General features: G+C 36.2%; 1 protein-coding gene across 5 annotated transcripts in view; it reads left to right on the forward strand.

Moving 5' to 3' along the window:
• The window catches only part of Jmjd1c (jumonji domain containing 1C), a 114473-nt gene that overhangs the window by 14917 nt on the left and 71763 nt on the right, over positions 1 to 27793 (forward strand). For 4 of the 5 annotated variants that reach the window (XR_007834678.1, XM_051186836.1, XM_051186837.1 and 1 more), the window contains exon 2: positions 8464 to 8628. Coding sequence is in view for 3 of the 5 variants with exons in the window: in XM_051186836.1 (XP_051042793.1) it covers positions 8464 to 8628 (165 nt within the window). In the remaining 2 variants the exon portion in view is untranslated. Of the gene's footprint in view, positions 1 to 8463; positions 8629 to 26770; positions 27335 to 27793 lie in introns of those variants that run through there. The other variant, XM_051186839.1, reaches the window with a different exon arrangement.

The following is a 27793-nucleotide window of genomic DNA, read 5'->3' on the forward strand; positions in this document are numbered from 1 at the left end:
TCCGGGAAGGGCATTTATGGTAGCCTTTCCACTGTTGCTGAAATTGTTAGTTGGCAACAGCAGCAGAGGACCACCAGCCCATAATTTACACCACTATAGGATCTAGGATACAAGGTGTACTCTAAGAGATTCATATAAAGTCCCTCACAGAAGCAGAAAGGGACAAGTCCCCCAGAGCACTGGGGAAGTGGGGGGGGGGGCAATGAATGGAGAGAGAAGTAGGAGAAAGAGGGGGAGGAGAGGAAAGCACTTGCGACTAGGAAGACTGAGTCAGGGTAGGAATAGGAGATAGGAGAGAGGGAGGAGGAGGAGGACGAGGAGGAGAGAGAGAGAGAGAGAGAGAGAGAGAGAGAGAGAGAGAGAGAGAGAGAGAGAGAGAGGAGAGAGAGCATTATTGGTTTGAAGAGAAAACTGAACCTAAAGAAAAGTCTAGAGACCTTCAAGATTCAGTGGTGCTTAAACTTCCCAATGCTGTGGTCCTTCAGTATAGTTCCTTATGTTGTGATCCCAACCACAAAATTATTTCATTGCTAATTGTAATTTTGCTATTGTTACAAATTGTAATGTAAATATTTGATACACAATCCCCTTGTGGGTGGTGACCCACACATAGGTTGAGAACATTTTTTAGAAGAACCTTCTTGTAGACTCTAGAAGATGGCATTGGATTCCCTGGAGCTGTGAGCTGCCTGTTGTGGGTACTTTGGACTGAGCTAGGACCTCTGCCAAAAGCACTAGGCACTCTTATCTATCGAGCCATTTCTCAACACTAATGCAGTCCCTAAAAAGAAAAAAGAAAAAAAAAATTTCAAGCTGCCTTGGAAACAATTTTAAATTAAAAAAGATGTGTGTATGAGTGGTTTGTCTGCATCTATGTATGTTTACCATATATATCTAGTGCCTGCAGGGGCAAGAAGAGGGCATTAGATAACCTGGAATTAGAGTTCCAGTCGAGAGCTACGTATGGGTGCTGGGAACCTAACCTGAATCCTCTCTAAAAGTAATAAACACTCTTAATTGCTGAGTCTTTTCCAGTCCCTAGTTTTTAGCTGTCTAATGTAGTCTGATGGTCATAGACTGTTATGAGCCCTCAAAATTCGATAGTTCTCTCTCTCTCTCTCTCTCTCTCTCTCTCTCTCTCTCTCTCAAAATCCCCCCCCCCCCACATACACACATACAATTTTTAGAACACAATTTGTCTTCCCAAGAACCCAGGTTATTTTAGAATTGTTTTCAATTCCTTTATCAATTGAAACATTAGAAGTACATGTCTGATTTAGGCTTGTATTTCACCCCTGTAGGCAAACACTAATTTAAAAACTGGCTAGGTATTCTCTTACTGTCTTCTTTTCTCATTTTGAATTCATTTACTTTTTAACTGTGTTTCTCTACCTTTTCCAGTTTTCTACTCAATTCTCCTTGGTGGAGAAGATGGATGCAAAGCAGGCGGTGTGAGTAGTTATTTATTCTCTCTGCATCTGTTAATTCTATATCATCTTCCCTCATGGTGATAGTTTTGTTTCTTCTTAATTCATTATCTTACATTTATTCAGTCAGTGGGTTTATTTGATTTCCTTTCTTTGATGAAATTGAATTGATTCAAATAAACTAGAATATTTACTAATTTGTAAGCATTTTTATTTATGTTTTCTTTCTTCTATTTTCTAAATATACATACTTTGAATCTGATACTAGAAATCTCTGTACTCCATTTACTGTAAAGTTTTAGAGATTGAACCCCAGGGGCTTGAGCATGCCAGGCAAATGTTCTATCAGTGCTCCATATTCCCACTCATGTGCCTAGGGTTTACTCACCCACTCAATCCCTTCATTTATTCAGTTCATTGACATTCGTAAAATTACTTACATAGATGAAGCCAACATATAACTTTTACTATAGAGTACAAACTTTAATAGGGGAATTGATTATTCTCATACCTGTTAGAATTTTTCACATATAATTAAAGCATTATTTCTGTATTTTGGTTTCTTCAACATATTATCGACTAATATTTCCTTTTGAACTAATATGTGGCATTATAAAAGTTGACTCCAGCTTGAATTTTGGCTCTGCCGTATATTAATTATGTAATACTATTTGACAAATGGCATAACCTTTCTGTTTTTTAACCTGCAGCCCTAGTACTCAGGCAGAGGCAGGTGGATCCTTATTAGTTTGAGGCCATTCTGGTCTATATATCAAGTCCCAGGCAGCCAGGGCCACGTAGGGAGACATTGTCTCACCTCTCCCTGATTTCTTTTCAGAATGTGGCTCATGTGCCAAATGGTATACTACAGAGGTATAATTGTAAATAAAGAATATTATGCTATGTTGGCTAAATACATTGTTAAGTTGAAATATGGTACAGCAAGTAGGTACGGTATACTCTGTCTAAATAGATAAGTGTGTGCTTGTGCCGTAAACTTCTGTTTTTTTTTTTTTTAAGAGGATTTATCATTTCATAACATACCCAAAGTTCATAGTTATCCTTTCCTTAAAAACAAAATGGCTTGGAAACATGCTGGGACATGCCTTTTAATCTTAGCACTTAAGCAAGAGGTTCTAGGCCATCCAGGGATACATACTGAATCATTGTCTCAGCAAATGAGAACCCACTTGTAATTCTGTATTCTAAGATGTTGGGATATCAAGTCTATTTCAGAAACAGAAGAGAAAGTATTCATCTTTCATGTAAAGCTTTATGGAAATCAGGCATTTGATAAGGGAAATTTTCATTTAGTAGACGTACTCCATAGTAGATGATGAAAGAATGATACACTTAGAATACTGCCATTTTGTAGATTTGAGGGAAGTATTGAATTTGGATAGTAATTATTTCCACAAATACATCATAATGATACATGCCTTTTTTTGAGCAGATAGTCTTGAACTTGGTATCCATCTGCCTCACCCTCCCATGTGCTAGGACTAATGGAGTTACCAGTGTGTCATTGTGACAAACTCATGTGTATTAATATACATTGCTCTCTATTTGGTAGCTTTCTTTGTTAATCCTGAATTTGAGTTAATCCTGAATTTAACAATTACAGTTAAAGGACAAAGGCACATAATTAAACAAAGCACATTGAATAGTCAATAAAATACAGAAAAATGAAGACTATATGGAACTTGATTTCTTTACTAGTATAATCACAGTAGGAAAACATTATGTGGAAACCTTTAAACAAAGCAAAATTGAGAGGCATGTCAACTCGTTGGAATTTGTGGCCCTTTGAACAAATGAAAAGAAAGCACACAAAGTGTCCATCCTGGGAAAAGTAGATGCTGACTTACTGTTGGTAGATTTTAGAAAATTAATTGGTCATGAATTTGAAATTATTGAAATAGCTGACATGGTGGCTCACACCTTTACTTCAGCACTCAGGGACCAGAGTTAGGAGATTCTGGGAAATTCAAGTACAGACTGAGCTACATTGTTAAATACAAGCCTGCCAGGGCTTAGTAACAAGATTTTATCTTGAAGGGGTATAATTGTCATTAGTTTCTCTGGAGAGCTGGGCTGTTTTCTAGGTTTTCATTATAAATAAAACAACTTTGAACTTGAAAAAAGTAGGTTTTATATCTGAAAATCCATGCAATATATTTCATCTCTTTTGTACATGCGTCTGTGGATATATAGGTTCTCATTGTTTCACTTTCTTTACTATCTAAGGTTCCACAGGCTTGAGGTCTCTTCATCACTAAAAAAGCAACTGTTCAAATTTTTCTTCTGAGCTTTGTTGCTTCCATTTCTTTTGAGAGATTTGAAAGGTTTTGTTTCAAGATACAAATACTTTGTCAAGTACATTATTTGTAATTTTTTTTCCTAGTTTGTGGCTTTTTTATTTTGTTAACACTGACTTCACAAAAGCAAAAATAATTTTGATAACCTTTTTTAATAGGTTATGATCTTAGTATTATTTCCAATAATCATTTTGCTACCCAAAGACCACAAAATTTTGGCTTTAAAAAATGTTTTGCTTTATATCCTTAAGTCTGACCAATTTGAGCCTATAGAATATAAATTATGCATTAAATATTTTTGTGGAGATGATATGGGTGTCCAATTATCTCTGCACTATTTTTGAGGAAATTCATCAACTCTCTTTTGAAATAACATTATTCTTTTATCAAAGACCAATTTTCATTTCTCATGGATTTATTTTGTGGCATTCTTTTATTAACTTTGTTTTCTCTCTCCTTTGGCAGTGCTCCTGGATACAACAGCTTTGTTTTCTGTCTTATTTAGTGTGTGTGTGTGTGTGTGTGTGTGTGTGTGTGTGTGTGTGTATGTGTATGTGTGTGTGTATGAGAGAGAGGGAGGGAGAGGGAGAGAGAGAATATAATAGGATGCCAAAGGGCCATTTCTGCATTTGGTTCACCTTTATGTGGTTTCCAGGGATTGAACTCAGGTTGCCAGGCTTGCTTGGTAAGCGCCTTTATCCAGTGCACCATCTTGCCAACCCAGTATTCAGCTTGGTAGTTTAGAAATACAATTTTTTTTTTTGAAATTGTTTTGGCTTTTCTATTTCTTTGTACTATCCTGTGTATATTTAACAATCTGCATAAAGAAAATACTGTTGCTTCCAAAACCACACAGGAACCCTGTCTCAAAAAACCAAGGGTGGGGTGGGGGGGGGGAAGAGAAAAAAAGAAAAAACTGTTGGGATTGGGATTGGCATTATCCAGAATCTGACTCAATTTGGGGAGAACTGATACTCTGAATTCATGTAGTAGTTTCATCTATTAGTCCAGCCTTCAGTTTTTCCCATTATCATTTTGTATTTTCAACATACATGTTGTAAACATATTTTGTTATCTGACTCCCTTTATGCTAGATTACTCATGTTTTTTACTTATTTTTATGTACTTGGATTACTTTTCTCATTGTTGAAACAAAATGCTTGATAAAAGCATCCATAAAGGAAGGAAAGGTTTGTTCTGCCCTGTACAGTCCATTATGGAGGGGGAAGGCATAGTACCAGTAGAGTGATGTAGCAGGTGCCACTGTATCCTCAGGGAGCAGATAGACAGGAATGGTCTGTCTACATTTAGTATGGGTCTTCCCACCTATTATCCCCAGTTAGGTCAAGAGAGTTTTCTCCTAGCCTGTCATGTTGGCAGTCAATATTAGTCATCACAAGACAGCTTAGTGATTGAAACAGCCTGGAACATACCCAGTTAAATATACCATTCCAATCCAAGGCTTCAGAAATTAACACCTTTCTCTAAGGTCTAGATTCTACTGCAAACTATCACTTGTTTAGATGTCAGTCTCTATTAGGCTGGCCCACTGGCTGATCCAGCATCAAAGAGTTCTTTACATGTTAACAATTGCTGTCTGTTAGGGTTTATAGATGTGTCTAATCAGTACTTATAAACCAAAAGATGTAGATTGAGTTATATTTTGAACAAAGACTATGTATTTTTCCTTCTTTTAAAGTAGCTCATACATTTACACTTGGTATTAGCCAAAAGATTCCGTGATCAATATAAAACTATTTTTTAATTGCTTTATTTTATGGCTGCAAGTTTTTGCCTGCCTGTATTTCTGTGTACCGCTTGTGCTTGGTACCCATGGAGTACAGAGGAGGGTACCTGGTCCCTGGACTGTTGCTGTGCTGCCACATGGATGTTGGGAATCAAACCTGGGTCTTCTGTAAGAGGAGCAAGTGCTTTTTTAACTGCTAACCATCTCTCCAGCTCCTATGGTCAACATTTGTAGAAAAAGATTGGTTAAAATCAGACCAACAGAAAGGAAGAGCTTTTTGTTTTGTGTTTTTAAAAATATGCTGTCATCATCTTCCAAGGTAGTAAGTATATTCTTTAAGTTGTGAAATTTGGCAATCCAACAGTATTCAGTATAGCCATTCATGTCTGGACCATTATATAATGCTCCCAGCAGAAGCAGGCAGTAATCAGTGAATTCAAGGGCGGCTGGGTCTACAAAGTAAGTTCTAGGACATCCAGGACTATTTCACCCTGTCTCTAAAAACCAACCAAACCAAAAAACCCTAAATTGTTGAGCTAGACATGGTGGTGTATGCCTTTAACACCAACACTCAGGAGAATAGCTCGAGTAGCAAGTGTCAGCTGTCTTATACTGGGAGCCTTTATCTTTTTTTTTTTTTTTTTTTTAAGCTTATTATAAGGTTGACATGTTATTTGTCATTCCTCTCCTATGTTCCATCCAAGGTTAATGAAGGTGATTTTAAGGTGCTGGAGAGATGGCTCAGAGTTTAAGAGTACTGACTGCTTTTCCAGAGTTCAATTCTTAGCAACTACATGGTGGCTCACAACCATCTATAAGATGAGATCTGATGCCCTCCTCTGGCATGCATGTTTACATGCAGGCAGAGTGCTATGCACAACAAACAAACAAACAAATGTTTTTAAAAAATGAAAAGGTGATTTGAAAGAACCATCGCAAACCCCATTGTAGTCGTCATACCCTTGTATAACAATATATATTGTGTTCTGTGAGAGTTAGGGCTTGGAGATTTCAGATACCATTTGAACTTCATTTGCGCCTCTTTTGATGTTGTGGTTGAGTAAAAAGAAAAGGTCAGATGTTGAGATGCCAAATTATCCTGTTCTGCATGTATCTGTCTACTGTTCTTGCTTTAGCAGTGCTAGAGATCTGGTTCTTGGACATGATAGACAAATGTGCATGACTAGGCTACATCCCTAGCTTGATTTGAATTGTTTGAGGATCTGTTCATAGGAAACCCTTCGATTTCTTGTTAAAAAAATTATTTATGTAGATTATTTCTTTATAGAATATTTGTCTTGGGATTCTGCAAAACACACACATGTATATCTATGTGTGCACACACATACATACACACATATTTGAATGTTAATATAATCTGAAACATTTATCATTGTATGTCTAGTTATTTATTTGATAAAAGGATCTCATTATATATCCCTGACTTGGAACTCTGTGTAGGCCAGGTTGGCCCTTAACTCACAAGGATCTGCTTGCATCCCCCTCCCAGTGCTGGGCTTAAGGCATCCTCCATGGTGCCAGGCACCTTTATTTTTAATATGAAGTATTCTTTGTGGTTAAGCAGCATTGGAATGAAGTTGCTGTTTAGTTTTGAATAAACTGCAAGACAAATTTCTCAAAGTCATGCAGTTCATTTTCATTTTAATGTAAATAAAACAACGTGAGGTAGGTATAATCAACTTGCAGTAATTTACACTATGTTAAGAATCGCTAAATTTAGCAGGCCGTGGAAGCTCATGCCTGTAATCCCAGAACCTCAGAGGCTGAGGAGAGGGGTGGCTGTGAGTTTCAAGGCCAGGGGGTTAAATTATGAGGTCGTGTCTCCAAAAATAACAAAAAGATTATTAAAATGGAATGTAAGCATCTCAGTTACCAAGGGGCAAGTTATTAGAATTCATTGTTGTAACATTTCAGATTGTACTTAGAATATGTTCATTATGAAATAATTTCCAATTATTTTCTTTTTAATCTTATAATCATATTAATAGGCATGATTGTTCAAGCAGAACCTCCTAGCCCAAGTTTTCCTGAATTCTTAGTATCATAGTGACTAGTTTTTATATGCAGTTGCAGAAGTTTATATAAAATGGAATCATCTTTTTCTCTTCTCAGATAATCATGAACACAATGATTAATGAGAAAAAAAGCAGCTGTATTTAATCATACACATATTTTCCTCCTAAACTAGTTGTGATATACTAGTTGTGATGGAATGACCTTATAGCACACTAGTATGCAGTTGCCCTGCCTCAGACTATAGAATGCAGAGATCATTGTATGTGCCACCATGATCTGCTGAGTTTATTACATTTTTCCAGATGTATTTTCTGTATCATTGAAAAAATAATTTTGCCTTTCTCTGTCCATCTGATTTATTGTGTTGATTGACTTGAACATTGTGAACCATTTTCTACTATATGGTTTGCAAAGCCTAATATATTTTCTGTTTACATTTTCTTCTTTTAATGATGTGGTTTTAGGGCTTTTTGTATTTAATCACATGTTCTATACTACTGAACTGTACTCTAGCTGCCTATTTACTTTGGAAAATACTTTCCAAGCTCCACCATTAGATTAATTAGTTACACATAGTTATTTAGTGTATATTTTAGATATGCTGGCTAATAGGTGCTGATTAGCACCAATTTTTTTTTTTTTTTTTTTTTTTTACTTTTTAAAATTACTTTTTTTTTTTTTTTTTTTTTTTACCATGTAGTCCTTTATGATTTGCTTCCTTGTCATAGAAATAAGTAGGGACTTGTTCTGACAGAACATTACAAAGTTCTAGCATTTGGGATGCAAAAACAGGAGGATCCCAAGTTTGAGACCACCCTGTGCCCAAAACCTAAAAAATAACATTAATGTCTTTTCTAATTTCCTTTCATGGGTATCATTGCTGTATATTGCTCATAAAATTGTGTTTTCTTTCTTTCTTTCTTTTTTTTTGTAGGTTTATGTGGAATTTGATGACCTTGAATGGGATAAACGGGAGTGGGTTAAAGTTTATGAAGATTTTTCAACTTTCTTGGTGGAATACCACTTAATTTGGGCCAAAAGGAACGACCCTAACCAGACTCAGGGATCCAAGAGCAGACAAATTCAGTGGCCTGCACTGGTAAGATCTGTTTATGTTTTATTAAGTGTTTTCAGTTGTTTATGATGAATAAACATTGAATGTAATTTGAGATATGTCTGGCCAATTTAGTTTAATATTCGTGAACAATTGTGATCTAGCAGAATTTTCAAAGCACTATTGTAATTAACAGTTTTCTGTGTCAGTTTGATTAATATTTTTAGCATATTTAGTTCATAAATAGTTTGCTCTATCCAATTAGATAAAAACTTGAATTTGTTGTAGACTACTTGAAAAATAGTCATCTAATTGTTTATTGTGTGGTGTGGAACAGCTTTGTTGAAAGGAACTTTAAAGTGAAAGAGAAATGCTTGAATTTCCAAAGTATTCAGCACCACATGATTCTTGTCTTGTTAACCAATCTACAGTATAAGTGAGACATGTGTAGGTGGTGGGTCAGATTAGTTCATATCTTAAAATGGTTTGGTTAAGAAAATATTTTCATAAAGTTCTCATTAGTTAAAAGATGTCTTAGGGTTTCTATTGTTGTGAAGAAACACTATGACCATGGCAACTCATATAAAGGAAAACATTTAATTGTGGTAGCTCACTTACAGTTTCAGAGGTTTAGTCCATTATTATCATGGCAGGGAGCATTGATGACATGTAGGTCAACAAGATATGGGAGAAGGAGTGAAGGAGTTGAGAGTTCTACATCTTGATCTGCAGGCAGCTGAAGCAGCTGTCCCACACTTAGTTTGAGCAAAGGAGACCTCTGGGCCCACCTACAGAGACACACTTACTCTAACAAGGCCACACCTCCTAATAGTCCTGCTCTGTAGGCCAACATTGAGGCCTTTGCTATTTAAACCACTACAGAAGAATTTTAGGAAACAAACATATGAACTGAACAAGATTACTAAATTCTGTTAGCCAAGTGAGGCATGGTTGTATGTGTGTATAAATCCGTCAGTTTAGGAGGTAAAGCAGGAGGATAGGATGAGGAGTTCAAGATCTGCATTATTACATCGTGAGTTCAATCTTAATAGGAAAATAACACATTTGATCCTTGACACCATTCCCCCCCCCTTTTGTGGTTGTACTTTTTTTTTTCTTTCTTAAGTTTGTAGAATGTTGTCTTTATCCCTAAGTTTCTGAAATTTGATTAAATCATGATGTTTCTTTGAATCCCACTATTGGAGCTTAACTTTCTTCAGTCCTGGGAAGTATTCTTTAATCTTCTTCTCTCCTTTCTCTTTTTTGCTTTTTTTAGTGATAGGCTCCCTGCCTTCTTTTCTCTTAGGAAAGAAACAGTCTCTGCTAAGGATGAGTCTTTCAGGGTTCTGGTACAAAGTCAGGGGAAGACTAATATTCTGTCTTTAGCTATGAGTCTGCTACTTGGTTTAATTATGATGAAGTGCAGAAGTGACATTTGGTTATTCCCTAGTTACCTATTATGTAGTACTGGCTGTCCTGGAACGTACACTGTATACCAGACTGACCTTGAACTCAGAGAACCACTGCCAGGCAAGACCTTCTAATAAAATAAATATAATTACCTAATCTAGGTGTTGTTTAAGCTTTGAAAAATGAGGTAGAATGCTTGATCACAGTGCATGTTCATCCTAATAAATATGGTAGTTGTGAGGAATGACCATCATCAGTTGGACTCACCAGGGAGACATTCCTGAACTTGTTCACAAGTGAGGGAGTATTCAGAATGCTGTGACAGAGAAAGGAAGACCTAACTTGGCTGTGGACGTCACTGTTACACGGCCAGTGTCCATGATTGAATAAAAAGGGGAAGGGAGATAAATGGGTGAGCAAAGCATCCATCTGTTCTCCTGCTTCATGACTCTGGATCCAGTGTCATTCCTGACTCATACTCTTGCTGTTCTGCCTTCCTCTGCAGTCATGGAGGACTGCACCCTCAAACCAGGAGCCACAACACCCCCCCACCCCCAAGTGGTTTCTTAAGTATCTTGCCACAGTATCAAGAAAAGCAATAAATCTAGAAGTGAGCCCCTTATGCAATTATTTATATTTACTCCAATGTTTAGGAGTTAGTAGTTAGTAAATTTATATTTACTCCAATATTTTACTTCAGTAGTAGTATGATGTTAATAGTTGCTGTTATTTAACATTCTTACAATTCTCCTATAGATTGAAAGATGGAAAAACATTTAATAATAATTGTACTTGCATCCATATTTTAAAAATGTTTTGGAATTTTTTAAGATAAAAATGCATGGTAAATAATTATTATGTATTAAAATATTATTATGTGTATAACCTCCTCTCACACATATGCATTCCAAAGTTTGAAGACCAAACTGTAGAAGCTATAATGATCCAAAAATTAGTCTAGAATTAATGCATCACATATACTCTGAGTGGCATTGGAGATTAAACTTAAGATTTTACATATTTTAGGCAAATGCTTTACCATCAAGTCATAGTCCCAGCCTTCATGGAGGTATGTGCGAAGAATGTTATTACCTGGCCACTTATTATTGAAACACCTAATGATTTTTCATAATATTTGTACCAGTGCTATTCTCTGTTCTTTCTTGTCGTTACTCTTACTGGCAACATTTCAGCCACTTTGCTGCAATCCTAGCCTGTATATTATTATCTAGTTAAACATTGCCCATATTCAGTATTCATTACCTGAAACTGCATAACTCTATGTATGAAAAAGTTAGAACTATAATGATAGCCATAGTTTAAGTTTCATTTGCTTAGGTCTTTTTCCTCTACCTAAATGTCACAATAGTCCATTCATTCGTTATTCATGCCTTTGTCTATATGGGTTATCCAGTTCCACTAGTCTTTCTATTTATAATTTTGATACAGCTGTTTCTGAAATTATCATAGATTGGATGGTGAGAAAGTTTTACCTGACCCTAGATTAGATAAGCATTAAATATTTACAAATAAAATACTTAGTGATTATTCAATTGTCATTGAAACAATTCTTTGGTTTAATTACAATTTTAACATTTTATCAAAGAGGAGTATAAATGTACATACTAATGATAGATGTTAATATTTTACATTATCATTAAAATAGTGCCTGGATATTTGATACTTCTGGGCAGAGAGCATCCTCAACATTTTCAGAATTGTGATAGATTTTTTGATGATGTGATTGTCAGGCCTGAGAGTCACACTTTTGAATAGATACATAATACTGAATGGAAGAAATAATTTAGGGCCTTTTCAAAAATTACTGGAAATTATGACCTATACCCCAAGCCAAAGTCACAATATAACATGCAAGTCAGAACTCAAATAAGTTTGGTTTGGTTTTGGTTTTTTGAGATAGGGTTTATTCATGTAGCCTTGACTAACTCAGGAATCTGCCTGCCTCTGTGAATTCAGGACCAGCCTGGTCTACAGAGGGAGTTCTAGATAGCCAGGGCTACACAGAGAAACTCTGTCTGGAAAAATGAATAGATAAATTTTAAAAAGCATATATATGTACACATATATGCCTAAAAAGTAAAATAATTATTAAAATGCCCTTGAATCTGATAATAGCCAATATGAACGTATTTTTTCAGCATGACCAGAAGCATGATTTTTAGAGGAAATGGTACTAAAAGTCTCAGGACTAGTCCTTGATGGATTATTTCTATTAAGTGGATCCTTTGAAGGAATCTTGATAAACAAGATATGCTGTCGGGGATATAGCTAAAGAAGTACACAGATTTATTTATTTTAACATTTGGTGGTAAAGTATATTCTCAAATCCTGGAGGTGGATTTTGGTTTTGTTGTTGTTGAACAGATTATGAGATGACTAAGAAATTGTTATGATTTCTAACTCCAGTCCACCCTTCCAAGCTCTCACTGTTCTTACTGCATAGGCTGATATCATAATTGGTGTTTTTGTTGTAGCTACTGGTACAAATAATAAGTTCATTTTTTATCTTAGTCAAAAGAAGTTGACATTTCATATTTCTGAACCTAGAAAAAAATCAGTTTACCAATACAAATGATTTATGCTATTTTTATTTCTTCTTGAGAGAACATTTTTGTTTGTTTGAAGTATGGCGGCTGATTTATTTTTCTTTAAAAAAAAAAAAAAAAGGATCTGGCTATGAATCCTAAATTTTCATTCTCTCAGATGTAGCCAGCAGTCTGAGAATGTCTGTCTGAAAAACAGAGATAGCCTTTTGCCCAAATTTCTGTTACCAGTGCCTTTTGATATCCAGTATGAATTATTTTGTTTGAATTTCTGACAGTGGCAAAGACAATAGGTAACTATTCACATTTAAATAGCTTTCAAAAGCTGGACATATGTGTAAACTTTATTGGGGAACTCATTTTGGAGTCCTAAGAAAACATTTTATTTGTCCTTTGCCTTTCAGTTCTAGCATTGAATACTGAAGCCAGGGAGATTGCAAGTTCAACTTGTTATAGTCTACATAGCAAGTTCCAGGGCAACTCATGGAAATTAAAGCTATAATAGAATATTATTTTCAAATAATCAGATATAAAAGTCCTTGGGTTTGGTTTTCTTGAGTGATTGACTTTCTTTCCCATGCTTGCCCAGAACTGGTAATGTTCCTCTTCCTAGTGTCTTGTCCCCAGTGTTGGGATTATAGTTGTGATTACCCTACCCATCTTCAATGTAACTTTTTTTTTTTTCTCTTTTCTCATGGTAATCTTTCTTTTCTATGTAGTTGAAGTTCTTTCATCCTGATATTACCTATCAAGTCTATAAATTGAACACCTTACTGTTCACATACACAGTTCTGTTCAGCTTTTTTTAGTTTCCTTCCTTTTTTGGTATGTAGGAGTATGTAACCATAGGCCAATGGTCTAGTTTTTTTAAGTTATAAAAAGGTAACAATGATATATACCTTTGGGGGAAATGTTTGTCATGTAGAACGTTTCACTTAGGTGTGAGTTACTTTTTTCATTAAAAATGTCAATAAGTTTTAATACTTTTGTTTAACTATTAAATAAGGTATAGTCAAGAAAGGTGGAGGTGGCTCAGCAATTAAGAGCACACTGCCTGCTCTAACAAAAGTCCTTAGTTCAATTCACATCAAACATGGTGACTTACAACCATCTGTAATGAAATCTAGTGCCCTCTTCTGGGTTGCAGGCATATATGCAGGCAGATCACTATACATAATAAGTAAATAAATCTCTTTTTTAAAAGGTGAAGGTGGTGCTCATACATAGAATACATAAGGCTTTGATTTAATCCCCAGTACCACATAAGTCAGGATGGTGCTGCATGCCTATAATTTCAGCATGTAGGAAGTTGAAGTTGGATGGTCCAGGTCATCCTCAGCTACATAAGGAATTCCAGGCCAGTTTGGGCTGTGTGAAACTCAAAGTAAAATGAAATAAAATCTTGGTTGAGTATAGTGATGCATGCCTTTAATCCCAGCTTCAGAGATAGAAGCAGGTACCCCCGAGTCCCAGGCCAGTGGCACTGCATATGGAGACTCTGTCTTAACAAGTTTCACATCCCACCAAAGAAAAGTAATATATATGAGAGAAATATAGAAAAAATGGCATGTATTGGAGCTGGAGTGATGGCTCAGTGGTTAATAGCACTGGCTGCTTTTCCAGAGGTTCTGAGCTCAATTCCCAGCAACCACATGGTGGATCATAACCACCTTTAATGAGATCTGGTGCCCTCTTCTGTTATAAGTCAACAGGGCACTCATTTACATAAAATTTAAAATAAAGTTTTAAAAATTGTATGTATTGATTCCAGATTAATACAAACTTGTTTTTTCTCAGGTAAATGCCTTAATTAATATTTAATAATCTCATATTTGGGATGACTTTATAGAACATGAGTAGTCAGAATTGATTGTACCAAGTGTTTCTTGCATAAATATTCAAAAATTTCCCTGTTGTTTAGAACTAAAGTATAATGCTGTGTGCATATTGGTAAGAAATTTAGTCAATAAATGTTGTGAAAATCAAATTTGTATTTTGAGGTACCTCTTATCAACTGGCTTTCTGACGAGACTCATAAGATAGCAAGACTGAATTCACGATAATGAAGCTTATTCTTAAAATACTTATACATTTATTTTGTGTGTGTGTATGTACATGGGTTTGCCATGGCACACATGGAGAGATTAGAGGACAATATACAGAAGTCATCTCCCTCCTTCCATAAGGCTTGGAGACAAATGCCTTTACCATAGAGCCATCTGGAAACCCACTTACACTCTTCTTATTGTGGTACCAGCCTTTTAAATGCTTCTGGCAACTTTTTAATCTTTTCACAGGTACATGTTAGGTATGTCTATGACATGCCATGTGATTTCTCAGTATTTCTGTACACTGTAGTGTTCAAATCAGAGTAGCTATATTTTATGTGGTGAGAACTTTCAAACATCCTTCTGGCTTTTTTAAAAATAGCTGGGCATGGTGGCACATGTCTTTAGTCCCAGGATTCAGAGGGAATAGGCAAGTGGGTCTGGTCTATAGAGCAAGTCTAGTACAGCCAGGGTTACACAGAGAAAGCCTGGGAGAAAAGGAAAAAAAGAAAAAATACACTATCATCTGTAGTCACCTTACTGTGCCAGAGCTTAGCCATCTGATATTTTTGTAAACTTTTCCATATGACACCTCCCCAGACTTCTATAACTACCATTTTTATCCTCAACTTTTGTGAGATCAACTTTTTCTAGATTTCACAGCAGATTGAGATTATGTCGTACTTTTCATTCTTCTTTTTCTTGTTTAACTTACCATAATCATAATGATCTGTAGTTCTCTGTTCATGGTATAGTAAATGGCTAATCTTTGGTCACTGAACACTGTCTGAGTACCAGTGCTTTTCCTTTCTTAGGTAGAAGACACTTGAGACAATAGTATTGTTATCAGTAAGTGGACATTTTAGTGACAACATAGCAAACTGCAAGTGACATGATCTGAACTTCATGAATACTTACGATTTACTTGGCATTTTCATGTATTCTCTTTCCATTTCTGACATGTAACATGGGTTGTTTGCCATGTTTATCATATCTTTAGTTTTCATTCATCTTAATTTGTTTTCCCTGGTCTGTAGAGTGGATTGGGGCATTATTAAAAAGTAAGTTGAGAACACTGGCTGCTCTTCCTTAGGACCCAGGTTCTTAGGACCAAAAATCAAGTTGGGAAAGAAAGAGTTTATTTGGCTTGTACTTCCACATGGCTGTTCTTCACTGAAGGAAGTCAGGGCAGGACAGGATCCTGAAGGCAGGAGCTGATGCAGAGCACATGTAGCGGAGCTGCTTACTGGCTTGCTCAGCTTGCTTTCTTGTAGAGCTCAGGGACAGCACCACCCATGGTCTAGGCCCTCCTCTGCTTCCTAAATGAGAAAATGCCTTATACCTGCATCTCATGGAGGCATTTCTTAACTAAGGGGCCTTCCTCTCTAGCTTGTGTCAAGTTGACACACAAAACCAGCCAGTACAGTGGTCATGTACTGGCCACAACATGAGGAACTGTATTAAGAGGTTGCAGCTTTGGGAAGGTCTTTTATACTTGGGGGTGGGCATGAGTGCTTTGTTCAAGAAGACCATTGGAGGGTGTCAGATCCCCTGACACTAGAGTTAGAGACAGTTATAAACTGCCTCAACTGGGTGTTGGAAATTAAAGTTGGGACCTCCTATAAGAGCAGTATGAGTTGAAACCTTTCTTCAGCCCCTTAAGAGTTTTTTTATTCTTAAATCTGTGTTGTAGAATAAGATGGCTAAAAAATTTCCAGTACATTAAAACATAATGAAAACCTTATTTGAACTATTACTAGTATTTTAGCAGTTCAAAACATTGAGGTTTTGTAGGTGGATCTTTTTAGTGCAGATCACTGTTTATTTCCTAATATCCTGGGGTCAATTTAATGAAGTTTTAGTTTCACTTAAAATGTTCTCAGTGTGTTGTCATGTTATTTCACATGATTGAAACACAGTATCTTTAACATTCACACCAGCCTGAGATAGTCAGTGTAAAAGCTGTTGCCCAGCATATGTGAGTCATAAAAGTTCATTGCCTATTATGGGGTGAAGGTGTGGCAGTTCATACCAAAGAAGTTTTGTCTTTTACAGAATTTCTGGTTAACTTCATCTTTACATCAAATTTAATCTTTGTGCCAATGCTTAACAAGCTGGATGTTTCAGTTAATATTTGTTGAGTGAATTGCTTCCTAATCCTTTTTTCATCTGAAGCTGCCTAACTGGTTTGACCACCTCTTGTTCTAATGTGAGCCTGTGGGGGTGGGGTATTGCCCCATACTTAAGTAGTAGTCTTTTGGAACCTAAACTGGACATTTGAGGATTACTAATGTTAAATTTAAATATATAAGAGCAGTTTCAGATGGTGTCCAACTTAAGATGACTCGGTCTACTTTTTCCTAACTTTACAATAATGAGACAGCAAGTACAAAAATGTGGAAACTGTACCTTGAATTTTGAGTTTTGTCTTTTCTTAGAGGCTAGGCATATATATGGGATCCTAGGCAGTATAAACAAGTAGCAGCTCTAAATCAGCCAGGAAATCCAGTGGGTGAAGAGCCAATCACTTACTAAATTAGTTGAGATAACCAAAGCATTAGTATAAAACAGTTTGTATTAGATACTTTTGCCCAACTTGTACATGTTTCTGAGTGCATTTAAGAAACACCAAGCTTCTGGACATGGTGATGCATGCATGCCTTTAATCTTAACATTGAAGGCAAGTGGATCTCTATGTGTTCAGCACTTCATTCATGTAAGTTGTGATATAGGTAGTTTCCATGGAGAACCAGATAGCAATACATTCTATTTTTAGGTATGTAACACCAAATAACAGTGAGTAGTAAAATGTTTACTACCTAGTCTTACTCTAGTATTTGAATACTGGCTTTGTTGATGATAAGAGTATTACTAAAATTGTAATTTGTAAATTAATAAAGTATATATAATTATTTTGTTCAGATGACTGAAGAACCTGGAAAACTATTGATTCATAATACACTACTATTATTGTTTTTACATATAAATATGCATATGCACATAGAGATATATGTATATATACACTATACATACACACATATATTTGGAAACTAGCTGTGCTGTCAACTTTGGAAAAATGTATCTTAGTTTATCATGTTGAGTTGGCAGTGTGCAAAAATGAAGTCATTGATCTAAAAACATTAACCATAAATATATATATACACACATACATATATATTTTCATTTGTAGAGGAATAATAATACTGTTAAATATGTGGGTCTTATCTCTGTGGGGTTGGTACAAAAACTAATAAAGTATTCCTTAAGTAATGAAAACAACAACAAAACTTTGGGTACTTAGCAATTCTGAGGGAACTTGCAATGCATAAGCATTTGTCATACATACCTGCCCTTCTCCCAAAAGAGGATTAGAGATGTTGCTTAATGGTAGAGTTGAGTACCTAGTGGCAAAAAGTTATGCTAAGTGAGATAAAACGTACAGAGAAAGGTAATTATTATTTCATATATGTGGAATTTAAAAATGTTGAACTCACATAAACAGGGCAGAAATGTTTGGAGAGATGGCTCTTTAGTTATGAACTCTTGTCCTTGCTAAAGGTCCTGTGTTCAGTTCTTGGCAGTCAACCACATTGGGCTGCTCACAACCTCCAGTAACAACTACTCAGGGGGAATCTGATGCCCTCTTCTGGCCATTTGGGCCACACATGTGGCAACTCCCCTGCTCCCAAAAACATATACATAAATTCAACAACAACAAAAGAAAGAGTAGAGAATGGTGATTGCCAGAGAACAGGAGTAGACAGATCTTAGTAAAAAAGTTTAGACTTTCAGTTAATGTGATCAGACTGATGACCATAGCTAACAGTACTGTCATCTGTCATGTATACTTGAAATTTCCTAACTAGATAAAGTGGTAGATATATAAACCAGCCTTGTAGCAGTCACTTTACAGTATGTGAAATCATCACATTATACACCTTGAATTTATAAAATTAGTATCAATTATATTTCAATAAAGACGAAAAATGGGGAAAATGTGCTGTCGTTGATAATTCAAGATTAAACATTGTAGTTTTAGGTCTTTTTCTCCTTTGGCCACAGTCTTGAGCCAGCTCATTCTGGGTTCATAGTTCATGTGACCTGAGAATTTTTTTTTTTTTTTTTAATCTTCACAGGCAGTTTCAGTCAGCCTTAAAAATCTTTTCTTGAATGATTAACTACACTTCTGGCTCTTCAGGTCTTTTCTTGAAAGCCTTCCTCTTTGTTCCAGTTTGGATGCATAGAAACTAGGGATCAGAGATGATTAAGCCCTCATCTGTTTAAAGCTTCCAGGGGAAACTATCTTTGCATCCATACCGTTTACAAATTGGTTGTAGGTTTTCTCTTGCCATGGAATTTGGGGAAGAAGCATTGCCACTCCTCCAACCTACTGTTTCTGCTGCTTGGTAGTTTAAGGAGAGAGAATGGGGGAGAGAGATCTCTGAGAGGGCATCTTTCTACCTGGTATCAGAGTTTCTTCTTTTGCCTTCGGATTTTCACATTTGTTAAAGGAGTCAGAGCTCCACACTGAAAGTGGCTTGTTTCTTCACAATTAATAACAGTAATAAATAGAAACACAAGTAAGTCAGTCTAATAGTCACTGCATGAAGGTAAAGAAAACTTATTTTTGGCAAAGGACGTAGCAGAGCAAAACCCACAGGCAGTTTTTAAAAGTTAACTCTACTAACACACTTAAGCTTCATGAAGAATTACTTCTACATACTGTTTTGCTTTACTGTAGAAAAATGCTTATTTCCTGCCTTGTAAGCTTAAGGCTATGGATTTAGATCCCAACCTCAGCAAATGGAAGGAGAGGCAGAGATGGAAGCAACACTTTACACTTTTGAGACCAATGTAAGAACATAGCAAGTAACTATTCACAGAGACGCACAGAGAGATGCTCAGAGGACACTTGGGTGATGGTTTTGGTTTTTTTATTTTTACACTAAATTTGTAAATTTAAAGTAATGTTCATGTTTCTGTGACAAAATAAACTACAAAGTTAAAGTTTTCCCTAATGAAAGCTAATAGTGAGAATCTCTTGAGATAAATCCCAGAAAACAGGTAGTCAAGTGTTAGTGCTTGGAATCCTTAAAATTCTTAACGAAAGCACAATGGATAAAAGGTATAAAGTACTCTCAATCCACAGGAATCTTAAAGATTTTTTCTCATTCAGTTTCACAGGCCATTTGAAAGTTTGAAGAAAACTAGGGTAATGGAATAAGTTTATTATAATCACTGAAACATCTAATTGTGAAATTTTTCTCATTCACACAGAAATAATTGTGTGCATCATGAATCTCAATTTATCCCTTTTCCAGTTAGCTCTGGGAACCTATTTATTTAATCTCTTTATGAGGGAATGAAAGTGCTTTGGAAGCCAGGCACAGTGATTCCTGCCTGTAATCCCAGGATATGCAAGGCTAAAGCAGAAGTTTACCAGGAGTGTGATGCCTGCCTGTTGTGCTTGCTAAGTTCAGGTCAACCTGAGTTATTGTGAAAAAGAAAGGGAGCCAGGATAGGGCCAAGTTAATGAGACCTTATTGCTTTGTGGCCTTTGTAAAGGAAACAAATCATTTTCTGTGAGCATTTGTTGAGATTCAACTTGTGTATTTATTTTCTCTGTGCTTTTTTGTAACAAATTTCCTAATGTACAGTCTGTTAGAAGGACAGTAAAGGATACTTTAATTGAATTATTACTGTCTTATAATTGAAAGAAGCAGTTCAGTAGCCAAGTGTCTACTTAGTTATATAAAATAGTTATCTTTTCTGCTACTTTGTATATCAGAATTTCATGTTGTCAAAATATTGGCATAAATGATACATTCTTAGAGGTACATTTGAAATTTTGATAAACTTGTTACTTTACTATGTTTTCAGTCTAAATACTGAAGATAAGTGATCACTGTCATCTTTTTTAAAATTAGAAAGCTACTGCTGTCATGGGGCACTAGGAATTGAACCCATATACTCTGGAAGAGAAGTCAGTGCTCTTAACTGCTGAGTTATCTCTTCAGCCCACTAATTATTCCCATTTTAACATATGTTTTTATATGTATGGTTGTATTGATTTGTGTAGATTTATCCCCATAAATTATAATTGATTTTTCATCACCAAGAGAGAAAAGATCTGTGGATTACAGAGATCCCATCCTGCAGACTTTCCCTGTGATTTTGTGTCTGTCACTCCAGACAGCTTTTAGTTAGCCTTTATTTATTAATATTTTTTGAAATAGGATTTTGCTACTTTGTGTTCTGCCACCAGTGTAATATATGAACATGCAAGCAGTCTTTTCTGCTCGTGTTAAGTAATTTGAAGAAAAGAGCAGAATCTTAAAATATTTTGTAACTAACTCCCCACCTGCATGAAAAGTGGGATTTTTATTTGTTTGTTTGTTTTGTTTTGTTTCCAGATAGTGTTTCTCTGTGTAGCTTCGGCTGTCCTGGAACTAGCTCTGTAGACCAGGCTGGCCTTGAACTCTGCCTCTGGAGTGCTGGGATTAAAAGTGTGTGCCACCACTGTCCAGCCAAAAAGTGGGATTTTTTTATTCAGTGACAAATTTGATAGTTTTTTATCTAGATCCTTTTTTTTTTTTTTTCTTCTTTCTTTGACTTTTGAGATGAGGTCTTTCAGTTATCCCTGGCTGATCTAGAACTCATTATGTAGACTCGACTAGCCTCAAACTCAACTTCCAGTACTGGAATTAAAGGCATGAGCCACCACACTCCACCTTTTTATGATTTGTGAAATATAAATGTAGGAGATACGGTTTTCTTTTCTTTTTTGTTTGTTTAGTCAGGCTCTCACTATGTAGTGTTGGTTGGCCTGGAACTTGACATGTAGACCAGACTGGCCTATAAATTGGTAGAGGTCCACTTGCCTTTGCCTTCGATGTTCTGGTATTAAAGGTGTACACCATTTTGTTCTCAAGCTTTTCTTTATTAAATTTAGAAGTTAATCTTTGTTCCAGTTGTTCTGATTTAGTTTTTTCAGACAGGTTGCCCCTATAACCCAGTCTGGCCTGGAGTCTGGTCTATATGAAGTCAGTGTTCCTGCACCCTCCTGTCCCAGCCTTTCAGATACTGGGATGTTCATAGGTGTCTGCTTCCTTGCCCAGCTCTTATCATTTGTTTGCTTGAAGATGGTTATAAGATCGACGAAGGGTGCACATCCCAGATTAACATTGCTGGTAGTCAATACCTGTAGGACTATCATTAAGCCTATAGTGCATTGACTTCTCTTTGTGGGATGTGTTGATAAAAAAATTTGTTAAAGTCAGGCTTCCAGTATCTTAGTGTCATATTCTTCCATTAGTTCAAAGGTTAAAGTTTAATACAAGAGATTGGCAGAATACTTTGCTCTCTGCCATCCCAAGCCAGCAGTCATAAAAACAATGTAGTTAATACTCTCTTACAATGTAAAAATCACTCCTCCTCCAGAGTACTGGGATTCTTATAACCACAGCCTGCAGAGTTACGGTGAAAGGAAATTAGTAAAGATTCTCTATTAGGAGGCAGAAGGATTAATCAGTTAATTCTGAATGAGATGTCTGAGGCGAGAAACTCTTAAACAATTCTAGAGTGCCAGGGTGTCTCTCACTAGTATAAGAAAGCCTAAAAAGGATTGGAGTTCAGTGGAGAAAGTATAAGGTGCTAGGTTTGAATTTTTCAGCATCTTAAATAGAAACAAAAATCTAGAAGGAAAATATTTTTTAATTACAAATTCAGCTGTAATAAAGAATTAAAAAAATATTAGTGTAACCCTTTGACAAGATATCTTCAGAATGCTGTTATCAAGGACATAGGAAGAGAGGGTTACTAATTCTCCAAGGTAATTTTTAACAGTTAAAATTGCATGTTATAATCACTAATGTTGCGTCTCCCGAAAATAAATTGTGGTAGGAAAATAGCTTGCCTTCTGTTAGTCTTCTAATTACCAGAACTAAGTGCACAAGACCCACATAGAGTGCTTGACTGAGTGTGTGTCTTCTTAAGGGGAGGGTGAAGTATGAGCTTGTGTTGTTTTATTTTTTAGATTTGTGTGGGTGTTCAACTTACACATGTGTGTAGAGGTTGGAATTGATGTAAGGAGTCTTCCTTGATTGCTTTTCTTCTTTATTATTTGATTCAGGGTTTCAGTTTCACCAATATGGCCATTAGACTTCTCCTGAAGAACTCATCTCCAACATCAGAGCCAGGATTACAGGGGAACTGCCAGGCCCACCTACCCTTTACATAGGTTGTAGAGATCTGAGCTCAGTATCTCTTGCTTTCTTGACAAGTGCTTTATAAATAGATGAACTGAGTCCTGTCTCCCCCTCTCCCCCAGAGGAAGTCAGAAGATGATTTTGTATCTTCTAGAAATAAATGTAGAACTCAGTCTAAAGGCATAAAGCCATACTCTGCAGCCTTAGCATTGCATGCTGGATCTGTGTACATTGAGTAATGAAATATTAGTTCTTTGGGTGTTATTATGATAACAGGAATTTTGCACTTCTGTATTTCCATAGATAATATAGAGAAAAGTACACCATACTGAAAAATATTTGCCAGAATCTAGTTACAAGGCTATATCTAGCTGAGGTCCTTTTAACTATAATTGTTTTTCTATTTTTTCCCCCATATTTGTATGTCTTTTGTGTTTTTGGATTTGTTTGTTTTAGGAACAGGGTCTCACTATGTAGCTCACTATCCTGGAATTCACTATATAGATCAGGCCAGCCTTGAGCTCATAATGATCTATTTGCTTCTGCCTTTGAAATAGGTCTATAATACTAGGCCATTGAACACAGAAGTTTATTCCCTAGTATTCTCCCTTTGATTTTTGCCCTGGCAGTTTTTGTTGTTCTTGAGGCTTTCCTGGTCTTTATTGTTGGAGAAAGCCTGAGGATTTCATGTTTCCATGTGTATAAAGGTGTAGGACTTACATGGGATAAGCTAAAATATAAAACTAAAATGTTCATTTAATCCTTAATTCCATTTACGGCCTTCTTTCATTATTGGACGGAACAAATTTTCTTTGGAAAGCTGGTGTTGCCTTCCTTTTGGCCTGTTTACTTTCTCACCTCTGTTGATTTATTCAGCTTGTAACCTGGAAACCAGCTTAAAGGGAAGGAAGTCAGAGATGTGTATTTCTGGGCAGTAACTGGAGTAGTTTCCTCTTCCTCTAGCTGGGTTCTGCAGCTAGAAAAGAAAAGGCTTCTTACATCCTTTACCAGAGGGCAGGGTGGGATTGATGAGCTCCTCACTTCCTCTGTCTGACCTGACTTTCCCATTCCTGATAAGCTTTAAGAATAAGAGAAATCAAGGAGACTTGGTAAAATTTAGCAACTTTCTGTATCATCACTTCACTGTTTTTTGTTCTTTTTTTCCTTTGGTTTGGGTTTTCAAGACAGACAGGGTTTCTCTGTATAGCCCTGGTCATCCTAGAATGCTCCCTGTAGACCCAGCTATCCTCAAACCCAGAGATCCACTTGCCTCGACCTCCTGAGTGCTGGGATTAAAGGTGTACACCACCACTGCCGACCACTTCACTGTTTTTATGTGTGTTAGAAATTTGTTAGAATACAAAAACAAGCATCAATGTATTTATAAGCATGTCAAATGCCATTTCAACATTTAAAAGTATCCTGTTGCGTTTTACCTGCAGCTTGTATGTATCTCTGTAAATATTCATTTTGCAACAAGAATTGTCCAGCTAAGTTCTTGAGACACCTTTTTATTTTATTTCAGCATTGATATAATTTGAAGTATATTTAAGATGACTGTTTGGTTCCTCAGTAATCATATTAGTTATTTTGATTTTATCTTAAGGATGACTTCGGCAGTTGGGTTGATACTGTGGTTCTTTGTGGTTGCTCCTATTGGAGTCTGATAATACTTGAGCAGCATTTGAAAAGTCAGTTGTGTATATAATCAAATCTTAGTATATAATGCATTATTACTATAAGATTAATCCTGTGAAATACCGTAGACTACTGTGTGTTGTAAATTGTAGAAATGTAGAATAAGAAGGCACTTCGAAATTGATACTTAAATCCATAGCTGTATGAAACATTTGGCTCTGTGTTTGGGATTCAAAAGAGATTGTCGTATGTGTCCATTTGTTTTTCTTTGTAACATATATGACCCATTTTTCAGTTCCTATTTGTTTTCTGTCATAGAAATGAGTTGTTAGGATTGCATATTATGACTTTTAATCTTCTCTTGACAGCATTATTTAAAATAGTTTATGCTAAAGTAACATTTTAGTACCATCCGTTGCCTGTAAATTAAAGCATTTTATTTTAGCACCACCCACGCTCTGTAAAATAAAACATATTTACTCCCATACTTAGACTAATTATTGCCTATCACTTCATCTTTACTCCATACCCATTCTTGGTTTTAGGGATAAGGTTTCAGTCTACCCCAGGCTGGCCCTGAATTTATTTCAGTCCTCCTGTACCAGCCTCACAGTTATGAACCACCACACCCAGTAAAACTTTATTTTCACATTTTTATTACATGTGTTCATAGTAAGTATGTTTCTTCATGTGATTCTTAAATGGAACTGAAAACATTTCAGGTAAATATTAACTCTGAGGTCACTCCATGTCAGGAGTTTGTATTTTATTTTCTGTTGTAAAGATTTAAAATTTGATTATACTGACAGATTAGTAGATATGACCTAGTGTTTAGCATGTAGCCACAAATCATGTTTTGCATCTCTGGTCCTTAGGTTGTTGAGTAGTTTAAGTTTATGTTTCAGAATCACATGTCTTGGTATAGCAGAAATTAGCGGGCAACACATGTATTTTTAAGTCCTTTAGCACTTTTATTAAAAATTGAAGAGCAATACACAGGAGATTATAGTGTTAATCAATATAACCAAAGTATCATTTTGATTTTGATCAGTGTGGATTTATGATATATTTTAGGATGCATTTCTTTTGTATAGACAGCAAACTTCTCACTTCAGAGAACTACATTTTAGATGTTCCATAGCCACACACATTCAATATTGTACAGCATAACCCCAGAGTTATGAGCTAGCTTACCCTTTGAATAGAGTGCTTCTGAGATGTTGCTTATGTCCTTTTGCTTTGCTTTATTACACCTATTTGTTTATTTTTTAAGATTTTTGTTTTGGTTTCTTTTGAGACAGCATTCTGCTAGGCCTTGCTGGTTGAACTAACAACAGTGTCTCCTCAAACCCATGTTTGTTGACATTACAGACCAGCACCACCACATCAAGTGTGTGGCTTTTCCTTTTTTGTTGTTGATGCATTTTCTGTTTTTTGGAGATGCCTCCCCAGTGCTGGAATTAAAGGTGTGCACCACCACTACCAGGCATAATCATCCTCCCTCCCTTTTTTGGGAGGGGGAGTTTAAGACAGGGACTCACTGAGTAGCTCTGTCTGTCCTAAAACTGTGTAGACCAGGCTGGCCTCAAACTGACAAGAGAGCTGCCTGCCTCTGCCTCCTAAGTGCTGGGATTAAAGGTGTGAACCACTAAACTAGGCTTCAGCTTCACAGTTTTAAAAATTGACTTTTCTAGAGTTTTTTTTTAAACACTTGATGACAAAGTTTTTCTTTTATTTTTGAGATTATAATTACAGCAGTTCTCTTTTCCCTGTCCTTTTCCCAAACCCTTCATTCATCCATCATCCAAACCTTATTATATTTCAAGTTCATGGCCTCTTTTTCATTGATTGTTATTGCATGAATGTATATGTATGTATTAATATATATGTATATATATACACACACACGTGTGTGAATATAATCTGCTCAGTCTGTATAATGTTACATAGCAAAAATTTAAAAGCCCCAACCAGTTTTTAAAAATAGCTTAATGATAGATTTTTTTTCCCCCCAAGTTGATGTTATATATTTTTTAGTTTTATTAACTTTATCATCTTGGTAATTCTGAAAAACAAAAACTTTGTATTTGCTTTACGAAGGAGACAGTAAACTTGAGCTCTTCATCTCGCCACTAGTCTGCCTTTGTCTGTTGTTAAAATTATGAGCCAGTCTCTATGGCCGCAGCCAAATGAGTAATCACCAGTAATGTGACTCGTGCTGGAAGTGACTCCATCAGCACCTGTGACGGGGGATTAGTTACAGTTTACAGAGCACCGCCTCTTCCCTTCTCTCACAGTGCCCTAAGCCAAGTACTCGTTCTCATTTGGGTGTCTGTGCTGTTGGAAGCGACCGCAGTGTGTTTCCATGCAGACAGTACAGTGGGAAAGCTTCCTCTAGCTAATGGATGGCTGTTCTCTTTATTTGGAGTATCTTACTGGTTATGTAAGTGACCTCGGGAGAAATTATCCTGACCCAGATCGGAGGATGCGGTAGTGCTTCAGTTGCAGGATTTCTTCGTCGTTAACACCACAGTGCTGATGACAAAGAGCAAGTTGTAATCCTCATCACTGCCAGGGCTGAGCTGGGCAGACAGAAAATCGTCATTTGTTGCTTGGAGCCTTGTTAGGTTACAGCCTCTGCTTCGTTTTGTGGTCTTGGCTTTTCTTCCTATACAATGACGGCGCTGCGAGTGGACTCAGAAGTGCTTGGTTTGAAAGCCATTTGCCTGTGATTGTTTTTGAAGACTAAAGAAGTATTTATGTTTGATTTAAAAAAAAAATACTGCTCAAGAACAGAATGAAATGTCAGCTATATTTACTGACCTTTAAAGCCTTGGCTTGGATTGCTGAGATTTAAAGATACTTTAAAATTCTCAAGAACTAAGTACGGTTTGTATTTTTTTCTGCTTCCTTTTTCTTTTGTCTTTATTACATTTGGTTTTGCTTCATAGCCTTAGGAATTGAGGTCATTGCCTTTTATAGTTCTAGGCTCAGCGTTCTTAGTTTTAAGATTTCTAAAACTATTTAGAAAGAGGTTCACTTTGTTGCCGATTATTTAGTTACACTAAAAAATTAATTTAAAAGCTAGAGTTTAATTGTTTCGTGTATTTGGGCAGACGTGTTTAAATTAGAAAACAATGTTTTAAGGGAAGTAGTATTTGTTTTGTGAGGTGTTTTGTGTTTTCTCTCTCTCTTTTTTTTTGGTGGTGGTGGTGGTATATATTCCCTTCCCCACCCCCAACTTGTTTTCTAACAGTATCATGTTTTCAGTAGACCTGCTTGGGTGGGAATTTGGACTTTGTTCTTTCAAGGCGCTCCAGTCTTTTTTTTTTTTTTTTTTTTT

This window comes from Phodopus roborovskii, unplaced genomic scaffold, assembly GCF_943737965.1.
Source record: "Phodopus roborovskii unplaced genomic scaffold, PHOROB, whole genome shotgun sequence".
Taxonomy (NCBI): Eukaryota; Metazoa; Chordata; class Mammalia; order Rodentia; family Cricetidae; genus Phodopus; species Phodopus roborovskii.